General features: G+C 39.8%; 1 protein-coding gene across 2 annotated transcripts in view; it reads right to left on the bottom strand.

The window, feature by feature from the left end:
• Positions 1-12,518, bottom strand: part of SLAIN1 (SLAIN motif family member 1) — a 32,552-nt gene that overhangs the window by 3,311 nt on the left and 16,723 nt on the right. Inside the window, exons 3-7 of one of the 2 annotated variants that reach the window (XM_072410917.1) lie at positions 12,260-12,409; positions 10,560-10,709; positions 9,022-9,375; positions 7,894-8,043; positions 1,569-1,851 (exon numbers count right to left, since the gene is read on the bottom strand). In XM_072410917.1, coding sequence (XP_072267018.1) covers positions 1,569-1,851; positions 7,894-8,043; positions 9,022-9,375; positions 10,560-10,709; positions 12,260-12,409 — 1,087 coding nt within the window. The remainder of the gene's footprint in view (positions 1-1,568; positions 1,852-7,893; positions 8,044-9,021; positions 9,376-10,559; positions 10,710-12,259; positions 12,410-12,518) is intronic. The other variant, XM_072410928.1, reaches the window with a different exon arrangement.

Below are 12,518 nucleotides of genomic sequence, written 5' to 3'. Positions count from 1 at the left end.
TCACTTACCTTTTTTTCCACTGTACAGCCGGGTAACTCCGTTAGGGCAGGGATCAGCAGCGTGCTTCCTGGTTCAGAATCGCGGGGGCGCGTGTGCCGGCTTCTTAGTTTCAGTTTGGCTCTGCACTGCAGCCAGGAGACACACACTGCAGCCAGCATCGAGGAGACACACACAGGATCGGCTATCAGGGGATGTCTTATTCACGGGTGAGTGTCTTATTTTAATTATTTTATCAAAAATCGGGGAAACACGGTATTTGTCCTAGAAGACGCACCAACTTTCCCCCCCCAGTTTTGGGGAAGAAAAAGTGCGTCTTATACGGCAAAAAATACGGTATATTACACACATATATTACACACACAAAACAGTTAGTGCAAAAGAGGCACTCGCAGGCCTTTGTTACTGGAGAATAAGGTAAAGAATTACAAAAAATATTTTTGGTATTTTTGTTTTGGCAAACCATTTGTATATCCATCAGTCCATCAATATTTAGAGCCCAAAGCACTTCTGTTTAAACATCAGGCAAGGTCATGTGCCCAAATCTTGAGTGCCAAAATTATAAGTGCTTTGTGAATTCATCCAGGGAATAACATCACCATCTTCATCCTCCACTAATATCACTGATGAAGTGACCTACTTCATTTGCTTGCACCCAATCTGGATTGATCTCTCTTTCAACAGGTATGTTGTGCATTTTGCTGCCATATCCACCCTGTGTATTCATTTGTATCCCTCTGCAATTTTCATCTGATTGTGTATGGTATGTCGTGCATTTTAGATTTTTTGCACAATTTCGATCTGTTTACTTGCCTTCACATGCCTTTGTTCCAGTTAAGTCCTAATTGATATTTATTGCCATTCTAACCCCTCCCCTACCCTGCTCACATGCCCAAATCTTAAGTGCCAAAATTTAGATGCTTTGTGAATTAATCCTGGGAATAGAACCAGGAATTGGAACAGGATTGAACACACCATTACACTCTAAAATTTCCATCCCATGTCTTTGGACTGAATCATCATTACTACTACTATCATCATTACATCACTACCCACCTGGACTCCAACACAACAGCTGCTGCTGCTGCCGCCGCCATCCTGGACTACCTTTCCACCAAGCCTTGTCTGACTAATTCCTATCCCACTCCTGGTACTCAACAAGCTGACAAGCCTCCCTACAACGCATATTACAGGATCTGCTTGCATGGACTTTAGTTTGCCACACTGTATCAGTTACTCTTATGATTCACAAATATCTGTTGCAATGTATTGTTCACCCTGTATTGGTGAACAATACAACATCTCCAAAATCCGCCCCTACCTGTCCCCGAGACCACCAAACTCCTCTTATCTCTCGTCTGGACTACTGTAACATCCTCCTCTCTGGTAACTAGTAATTAGTCCACTAACCTGACTCTTTCCTCTACAATCTATTATGAATGCTGCAGCCAGACTCATCCATTTTTATGGTTGGGAAGGGTTACTGCGCTATGTGGCTCAGGAACAAAGGCTGTGCAAGACCTGTATAAAAGAAAAAAAAAAAAAAGACTGGAACAAGTCTGCTATATTACCTGCGTGGTGGAGTAGCAATCTTGCTGCGGGGTATACTGCTTCCTCCTATGCTCGACAGTGATGGCCTCGGTAACGCACTTCTTACAGGCAAAGAACTTGCAGTTTTGTTTGGCATAGGAATCCCAGAACTTGATATAGACTGTAAACTAGTAGACTGCGGAATGCTGCTGCTGCCTTGTATAGTCGGGCTAACATAGGCTGTGGCTTTCAGAGGTGGCCTCACTGATACTGGGAAATTACCCACACTGTGTACCCTCTGCTGCAGCTGACCAGGGGACGGTACTGAAAAGAAGCAAAATTTAGTAAACACTACATGTTAAAAGTACATATTGATATTTCCTTGTTTAACATTCCACATAAATGAGGCTTTCATGCAAGATCTTTGTATTCTCTATTCACTGCTTGACAAACAAAAGGGAAAATTTTAGAGACAAGAAGACACAGGGATAGTAAGAAAGAGCAATCTTCTGTTCCACAGTTCCTATCCTTACTACTTGAAGCTCCCTCTGCACTTTTTCAAAAGAAGGATGATATATATATATATATATATCTCATACCAGATCTGATTTTTTTTTAAAAAATGTATTTGTAGGTTTCACAGAAAGCATCTATATCCTTGCTTATCTATCTAGTTAAGAACTGACTTGCTTCTGATCTCAAATAAACATATGCATATAGATTGCAAAGGCAACCATATGCATATTTTTGCCTACTAAATGTATGTTCAGCTGTACTAAGCTGCTCAGTGTTGGCACCAGTGTTGGAAAGCTGGACCACTGCTCTCACACTGATTAATTTGAGTGCTGTGGAGGGGATGTGTTAGAACACTGAAGAACTGAACTTCTGCACTCCATGCTAGAAAAACACTCTGGATTTGCACCATGCTGCTAATGTAGGGAAGAAAACAAAACAAAAAAAAATTCTTTGCCTGCACTTTAACGCAGCAAGTGGCTGCAAAGTAAGGTCTCCTGCAATGACAGTCAGCAGTTATGCAAGCACTTATTGAAGCAGACTGAGTGCATTTGCTGCATAACACCTGGTAGGTTTTAAGCACTTAAAAGGATAACTTTCATACTCCAATCCACTGAGTTAAGTTAATCCACCCTCCCAATCCACAGATTTATACTCACTGAGTTCCGATGTCCAGCTGTACTCCTATGTCTATGTGGCTAAAATACAAATCTGTCTACCTACCATATAAAAGTTTATGGGATTGAAATGCACTGGCATGACCAAGGTGAATGTGGGGTTATTTGGCTCAGGAGAAAGGAAACGCAGAATAAATGCACTGTAAATTAAAGGGCAGTTATTCTTTAAAGCACACACACATGTACAACTTTGCCCTGAGAACATTTAAAACTCAAGAAACTTAAAATCAAACTAGAATCTACATCTCCCTCTTGGGTCTCATTTGTTCGGTAATACTTTTTCAAGGTTTGATATAGAATGCCAATTCCAAAACAAGTTTACTTTGGCAAACTAGGGGAGCTAAATCATTAAACTGGAAAGCCCGTTTTCATCTATTATTTAGTGAGTTAACTAATATAATTAAATGGTAAAGACACATGTAGTGTTTCTTTGAAACCAAACTAAAGATTTATATAAACATATAACAAGAGCACAAGTCTAAAGCTACAGGCTTTGTACACAAAAAATGTTTATCGTCTTCATAAGAATCCCCACGCTCCTCAGTTAGACAGCTAAACAGATCAATATGTGTACTTCCTGTTCAATCATCAAGCTCAGATTCCCTGAGGCTGTAAACAGAGCATCTACGAGAGGAGCCAGGGGTATAACTTTGATGACCTATTCCTTACATCAGCAAGCTGCATATTAGGTGAAACACTAACCAATAGGTGGGTTACAAATATCTGAACTTCTCCCACAAAGATCAAGGTAAGGAAATTGCTACAGCAGTTTTTAAATTCTACCTGTGCAGTTTTTGGTACACTTTTTTGAAAGGGCATCCATGAAAATTAATCAGGTAGGGGGGAGTGAAAGTACCGTAATTTATACATCTTTTTAGTCCTTTAATATAGGTCTTTAAACTATAATCAAGAACATGGAAATATTTGATGTCCATGTGGAGCTACCCTTTAGTAGACCATTAGACTAGATTAAAAAAATAAATAAAAATACCTATATTGTTTTATCTGTGCCTTGAAAGGTTTTTAGCTGTTATGTGCTGAAAATAATATAATACTAATAGCTAAGATTACAATGAAAAATATTGAGTGTGCAAGTTTGGAATTTCAGCGATACCCTTTTAAAGATACAAGTTATGGGGGCTTGGCGCGCGAGGAGTATGGCTGCTTGAGCACACAGCTCTGCACAGACAAGGGATTTCAGCACTGCTCACAGACCTATGCAGCATTAAAATAGGCAAAAACACGAAAAGGACACCTGCAGCAAAACTTCCCCGCACTGATTCAATCTCACAAATGTGCCAATTGACGGATATTTTCAAATCTGCCTGCTCACATGCAGAGGAGCCTGCTTTTCCCAAGATGGCGCCCAGAGAAACGGGGGAGGACTCCAATGACTCATTTGCAAGCATAGCACGTAGGCAACATACAGGCTCGGAAAGATCACCAACTGTGGATGACTTATCAGCAGCTGCTGCTGATATAAAGCACACCTTCACCCCTGCCTAGCTGATTTAAGAACAGACATCAACTCCCTAAACTTTTTGCCAGGAGTAAGCTGTAAGTGCGGGGGGTTGAAGAGACAAGGCCATATCTCGCCTTGAATCTATTGCGGAATCCCATAATAGGCTTTCGATTATGATGAATAGACAGGTGGAGGACTTGGACAACAGGGGGAGGCGTCACAACATTAGAATCAGGGGGCTCCCTGAGACTGTGCTTCAGGATCAATTAGTGTCAGAGGTGCGTTCCCTGGTAAACTCTATCTTAGATTGTTCCAATGACTCAACAGTCGACTTTGTTCGTACACACACAGAGCATTGTGCCAGAAGGGACCCGAAAACACACCGCCACGTAATGTCATATGTTGCCTACAACTCTTCCTGCTATCCTAAACTAGGAAGCTAGGAAGAACTAGGACATTATGTTTCATGGTGAAGAAATAAAACTCTTTCAAGATTTGGCCCCAACTATTCTGAAACACAGGAGAGCACTGCGTCCTCTTTTAATATTGCTTAGGAAAAAAGCAATCCCATATGGCTGGCGTTTTCCGTTTGCATTGCAAGTGGCTTGGAAAGGTTGACAGTACTCTCTCCGTACACCAGATGATCTGGCTCCCTTTTGTACTGCACTACAACTCCCATTCCAGAATGGTACGCAGACTTCCCTCTCCCCCGGCCTTAAACAGCTTATCAGTTTCCTCTTCACCGATACCTACTAGCCCATTTCCCAAGCAAAGCAGAGGCCCTCAGGATCGTATGAGGGACCCGGACCCTGCTGGCCGATAGAATGATGTAGAGTGAACGTCTTCCACAGTCTTTGGTCTGTATAAATGCTTGGACATTTGCTCCTTGTGAGATCTTGAACTATTATTTGGTGGGCTCAGACAGATCAGTAATATCCAATGTTCTATATGTTTTGCAATTAGTCTTGAGATGTACTATTTGAATATTATAGAGTCACTACGCAGTCCCAATACTAACGGCATAGATTTGCAACTTGTCCATCCTTTCCTTGGCTTTAGGATGAATATTGGCACTGTGTATGCCACCATTTGTGAGGTTGACGAATAGGGCCCACTTACCTAAATGCACATATTGCGGATATATTTCCTAATTTTTTCATGTTGTGTATACCGTATTTTTCGGACCATAAGACGCACTTTTTTTCCCCCTAAAGTGGGGGGAAAATCAGGGTGCGTCTTATGGTCCGAATGCATATTTTTTTACTTACCTGTATCCCCGCCGGTCCCCGCAGCCAGTGTCCTCCTCTGTGTTCCTGTGTCCCAGCGTGCGGCACTTGTGCCCGCCCACAAAGGCGGCGCCGATTGATTTCATGAATGCCGATCGGCGCCGCCTTCATGGGCGGGCACAAGTGCCACACGCTGGATCTCAAGGAAACACAGAGGAGGAACACAGACAGAGGCAGATAGCAGCCAATGTCTGTGTTCCTCCTCTGTAGGAGGCTGCTATCTGCCTATGTCTGTGTTCCTCCTCTGTGTTCCCCTGTGTTCCAGCGTGCGGCACTTGTGCCCGCCCACGAAGGCGGCGCCGATTGATTTCATGAATGCCGATCGGCGCCGCCTTCATGGGCGGGCACAAGTGCTGCACGCTGGATCTCAGGGGAAATCAAATGAATTTTTTTTTTCTTGTTTTCCCGTGCGGAAAACCTGGTGCGTCTTATAGTCCGGAGCGTCTAATGGTCCGAAAAATACGGTATATATATATATATATTTATTTTTGTTGGTGTGTACTTAGTGTTTACATAAATGGTCTTTATAGGCCATAAGGACGCAAGGCAGTAGCCAACATACCAGGTTCCTCTTAGGTCTATACTATGCTCAGTTGATAAGAGATCCCGTGCTGAGTGCAAAGTTTTTCTTTTTATATTTATTTCATACTTTGTTGTGAACCACATTGTGTTAACAAATGATAACAGTCAGAGCCACTTTCCCACTCCTGGAGTTGTGCAAGTTCTTCCTCACACACTCCAACCTTCCCGGGGATTGATTGGGAGGATTGGTACCCAATGATCCAGTTTCATTTGTTATTTTCCCACCCTTAGAAGTAATAGTTTAGGGGGGAACCCCACAATTACGATTTGGAAACTATGACTTACCCTAGGTTCAGTTACCTATCGGCAAAAGATACCATAATACTTTCACACAATGTAAACGTCCTCAAAATCCCAGAAAAAAGATATGTTCTTTTGAAAGAACTTAAAAATCCAGAGTAGGTATGGTACTCCTGCAGGAGACTTATTTCAAAGGCACACAGGGAATTGATTTCATGGTGATCGTACTTGCAAATTAAAAATTACATAGCAGAGATTGGTAGAAGGGTGGATCTTCTTCAGCATCCAGCAATCCTGGAGCAGATCTGTCTTCAAAGAACTGCTGAAAGCCACACGGTTTCTTATATGTACTCCTCTCTTAGTGCATTGGTTTCCAATGATAATATTTAGAACTAAAAGAGCTTGGGAATCAGCGCTCCAGGTGTAATTTTCTTACCGACAATGACAGAAAATGTGTATGATGGCACACAACTGCTCCAAAAGTGCCAAATTGCAAGAACCTTGTATAAAATTCTAACACAATGGTATTCTACTCCGGATCTCATTCATAAATAGTTTCCAGAGTCCACAGATTTATGTTGGAGGTGTAACCAAGCTGGGGGTACTATGCTGCACATCTGGTGGACATGCCTGATTATTCGGACCTACTGGACCCAAATTTGTGATATCGGCCACCAGATAATTGGATCTTCTTTCCCTACCTCCCCTTCGGCATGCCTGTTGCACGACCGAGGAGATTGTATGGGCTCCTATAAGGCTTCCTTAACCCTACATTTGCTGAATGCGACTCGCAGCCTGATTCCATTGTTCTGGAAATCCTCTGTCCCCCCTCGGTTAAAATCTGGCCTAATAAGGTACAAGAGTTATACCTGATGGAAGAATCTAGATCCATCTCCCTTAACAAAGCAGATAAATTCACAGAAACTTGGGGTCCCTGGGTAGTTTTCTTCTCTTCTGATGCGTATAAAAATGTAATCAACAAAACGAATTGAGCTCTCCTTGGTCAGAAGTCATGGTTGTTAATACATGCTCCGAATACTATACATCCATCTGGTTGTTACCTATTTTGTTGAATGTTTACATCCTTGATTTTCCATGAGATTTTCATGTATGTACAACACAATCTTGTATTATGTGATTGTATTTCTGTTTATTTTTTAAATAAAGTTTGAAGTGTGGAAAAAAGATAAAAGTTATAAATATAATAAGTGGTTTATAAAATCAGATATTTATGAAATGTTATATTTTTATGAGCTTTTCTGTTAAAATGTAATGCTTGACTGTAGAAAATGATGTTGAAATCCGTTAAATCATGGAATTTAATTAAGCAAAGCAATACCAATATTTTTCATTTTTTCAATTAGCACCAAGAGCACAAATGATGGAGAAATACCCTTTAGCAGAGATCCAAAAATGCAGTTTATTTTCTTGTTGTGAAAACGAAGTCATATTTTTGTTCTAGAAAATGTATGCACAATAACTGCTTTAAGGGCCCTCTCCACAAAGGTCAATGAAAAAAGCACATGCAGATGTGTCACATTTTCTAAATAGCTTCCAAAGCTTGTAGTTAGGACCATAGGGAAATACAAAAGTAATCACTACTTACTACTTGACTGCAGCCTAGACATCCCATTTGCTGCACCATGTAGGTTAGAATCAAAACTTTGGCTGTTTCGTACAGTGACTGGAGAAACCACAGTGCTTGCTGTTGTACTTGGCATTCGAGTCAAATTAGGCATGCTTCTACGTAGTTTATCTAGACAGAAAAAAAAACATATATATATGACCCGAACTTGTGTAGTTTTGAAGGCCAAGATGTGTGGCAGAAGATAACATAAAAACAAATACTTTGTTAGGTCCAATATGTAATCAATTATGTATTTCAATAGCATTTTCAGGCATTTGCCTGGTCACTAACTGGTTATCACACAAAGCTTAGGGAGTGACCACACCGAGGAGGTCACTGAGGTGTATATACACATATTCCGAGTACTGGTCACAAATAAGTTCATGCACACGGAGTGAAGATTGGTCATTGATGGGTAAACATACATATTCTAGAGACTGGACAATTAGGGTGGTGATTGCAAATGCTTTGAAGAGTTACCACTGAGGTGTAATTGTACAATTGCAAATACAGAGGGCAGTGCCAACGTAGAAGTCAGGGTACAGAGTGTAAAGAGGCCACAAATGGGTGATGTGTAGATTGCAATGGTTAGGAGTAAAAGAAATGTAGCCCAACAAACAGAATCTAGGGTTCAGGAGGTATACAACATGCAATAGTAGAGTCCGTAGTATATAACACATATGATTACAGTGTTTGGAGTACATGGAGATACAATGATAAAAGGTGACTGATTAGGGAAAGATCTCTTGCAAGAAGTTGTTCCTAGTCTACACAGATGGTTTGCCCAGTGTTTAAATGCCCATGTTTAAAGTTCCCTTGCATTTCATTGGACCAGTCCACACCAGCGCATTTGTGAGCAGCATGTTTCTGAGCGTTAAAGAGAATGCTAATTGCTGCATTTTTTATTTTTGATCTGTTTGTAAACTCTTATTACCACCTATAAACTTTTGGGGTTTACAACAAGGGTTAAACGGGTTTACAAATGCTTTCATTGAAAACAATGCATTTACATTTTTTTAATTTACATGTATTTATACACCATTTAAACACCTGCTTTAAATGCCTAGAAACATTTACAAAACACCCAAAAAAGCATTAATGATTTACCTGCATTAGTTCTGTTTTGTGTTTGTTCTGGCGTCTGAGCTTGGGATGAAAAGGAATATTGCTGATATCCATTTGAATTAAAATACTGGGAACTAGGACTCCTCCTGCAATCACGAATACTAGAAAAAGTCTGAGAATGAGGAATGCCTCTCTGTAGTGGAGAGCACCGACTAAGACGAGGCTGAGGTGGTGGTAAGAGGTCAAAGTCTTCATCTTCGTCTTCAACACTGTAACGGTCAGATTCCTGGTCACTGTTGGCACATGGTGCTTTCTTTCCAGAGTACAGCGAAAGGCTGGAGCGATGTCGTGATACTGAACTGCAAGCAGAGGTAGATGCAAAATCTTGCCTAAGACCTGCAAAACAAAATGTTTAGTTGCCGATTACTTTTTTGTACAGGCGTCATTAAGATTTTACCATGTGGAAATAGATAAAAAAAAATAAAACATCTGAACTGAAAAAAGGGGTTATACTGTCAAACTTCTCCCATAGCCAAGGGAAAAATCTTTTAGCCCATGGTCACTGAAGCATATGTCTCACCTAGAAATATTCCAATCACCTCCTATTACAGTGACAACTGTAAAATGTTAGGTTTTTCATAGCGATCACATGACAAATACAGATTATCTAGGGTGGAGAGACAAACAAATACAAATCTGGCAGGGGTTCTTATCCTTCCATACTAGTAGCAAAATTTGGCTTTAAATACACTTTATTAGCTGGACATTGTATACTGCTTAAAGGCTTTCCTTTATGAGGAAGTAAAAATCCAGTCACAGGAAAACAGTAAGTAATATAAGGACACAGTCCCAACATTAATACAAAGAGAAATAAAATAAAAAGAGTATTAAAGATATTAACTTTAAAACAAATCATCACTTGCTGCCAGCAACAACAAAGATACCAATTAGACAGTCCATTATTAATAAATGCTGTTCACTTCACACACCCTCTTCAACAACACCCATCACATCCGCGAGTCATTAATTATCTCTGCCACTTTACAGACTTATCCGCTGTGCACACCCTTCTCTGTACTTCTCCTCTTCTCTGATCTATTTAGTAGTAGGATCACTTCATACTTTTAACTCCCCTCTAAATTATTTGTGTTTGTAATCATGTCCTGCTAATAGAAGGCTATAAGCTGCCACTGTGCAGTTATACCTTTTGTTTTCTGTTTTCCATTTTTTTTATGCATACTGTATGTCCTACTGCAAATTGTGACACAAATAGTTAGCACTATATACACAGAAGGTGAGAATAATGTAGCTGACAGGGTAGATGTATGTAAAAATGGAGCAACTAAACTCCATGCAAGGGATAAATGCAAGGTATGTGATAATCAGTGGGTTTGTTTCCTATCCAAATCTTACCACATGGCATGTCTTGTGATAAAGTGGCAAAGAGGATATGTTGCTGCACACTAACAGGAAGTGCTGGCACCACAAAATGGTTGTTTGTAAATGCACCAGTGTTAAATATAAATATTTGTATACTTTATATCATAACGTAATCTGTAACCATTCAAAAAAAACCTTACTCTCTTCTTGTAATCGTGCCATGATCTGAACATCAGTGAGATCCTGTAGTTTGTATCCCATTGCAATTGAGTCATCTTCCAGTTCTGAATTGCTAAGTTCACTATCTATTGAGGACTGTGGGCTCAAAGGAGAGCTCTTCAAATTGTATCCTAAAAAAAGAAAAAATTAGAACATTGTTACATGATGTACAGCACATATGAATTACCCATACACACACACACTCTAAATAAAAAGAAAATAATGAAAACAATAGTATATTGCTAGCAGGGACCCCACACATAGAATAAAGTTGTAATTGAAAACCCCTATTTTCTAACAGTCCTGTAATTAGGATCCTTCTTTAGGCGAAGATTGCACCTGGAATCCATACTTCCCCCACTGCCCCAAGAAAAATTGTCCTATCAAAAGGGGTGTTGATGACTAGAGTAGGAACACTTCCTCCAGCCTTTGTCTACCTTTATAATATGAGGGAACTATTAAAATATCTTTCAGGTCACAGGAACCCCCTGCTATAATTACTATATTTACAGCTCATACTACATTATTGTGGTGGTCAGTGGGAAAAATGTCTCCCTTGAAGATAGACAAAAATATTATGGCTGTCAGTTAAACAGACCTGAGAGGCACAAACTGCTCATTGCTCAAGGACACCCTAACAAACTCTGGAGGCACCTTATTTGATAAACACTGACTTCCACACACACTTTGTCATGTTTGGTAAGGCAGATACATGGAGAAGTGGCCAGGCATAGTTATCAGAAACTGCAAGCGAGCCCTCCAACTGTAGCTATGCCACTAAATAATGCATTGTGCTGCTCTTCAATCCCGAAAGTAAAAACTAAAATTCAACAAGTTAAAAATTAAATGCAGGCACCAAGTCAATTGTATTACTTATTTTAAGCAATACTGGCAATTTCATGGATCTTCACCAAATACCATTCACAGGTAAAAGCAGCAACCTACGGTAGATATGACCGCATTAACTTTATTTGTGGTCAGTACGCAGACTGAACAGCATTGTCCAGAATTATTTTGGTTGGAATGTGTGGACTCCATTAATGCACATACAATGCATGGACTTCACTAAAGATAGATTTAGAAATATATTCAGTGTAGCCTGCTTCAAAACTTTCTAGTTTGGCAGTGTGAACTACAGGAGAAACGCTCATTTAAATGAAGATGACCATACTGGAGGCAATTACTTTCTGTCCATGTGGGAAACAAATGTGCAAATAATTTGTTACTGGCACATTTTAAAATCTATTTGTCCAAGTATGCATTCCACAAACTTCCCCATGTAAACGTTTAATGTTTTACAGCATTGCGCACAAATTTAAAAATTAAATTGACATAAGTGGTAATGCCTCATATTAAAATTGGTACATTGTCAGCTTTGTTATGCATAGTTAGAGATATTTTAAATTACACAAAAGACATTCAGTAAAAAATGAATCCAACACATCTTAAAACATGATAAAACATTAACTGCAATTCTTATAATGAATAACAGAAATATAAAAATATATATAAAAAAACACACACACTTGTGTCAGAAAAAAAAGTACAGTGCCAGAAAACAAGCGCAAAATGTCAATAGAAAAATAAACACACACACTATGTAGAAAAGCCAATTACATTGTGAAAGGGGAGAAAAAAAACCCACAACATTGTAACTGCAAAATAGAAGTTGTAGGTTTACCTGTCTTTTCTGGTGTTAGTATTGCTTTAGTTGGGGTTTTAAGGATGCTGGGAGAATTAACGCCGTTGCAATATGGAGTGAGTCTCGCAACTGGACTATATGGAAAAGACATGGAAACAGGAGTGGAAAAGAGACTCCTCCAGCGACCAGCTAAACATAAGGGAACAAAAATGACTGATTAGTATTTTTTTAAACCACAACAAGCATGGATCAGGCTAACAGTAACTGAAGGTCCGCTCCATGCAAAACCAATATTTTA

The sequence above is a fragment of the Pyxicephalus adspersus genome, chromosome 1 (genome assembly GCF_032062135.1).
Source record: "Pyxicephalus adspersus chromosome 1, UCB_Pads_2.0, whole genome shotgun sequence".
NCBI lineage: Eukaryota > Metazoa > Chordata > Amphibia > Anura > Pyxicephalidae > Pyxicephalus > Pyxicephalus adspersus.
This window is presented reverse-complemented; position numbering and strand designations above follow the sequence as displayed.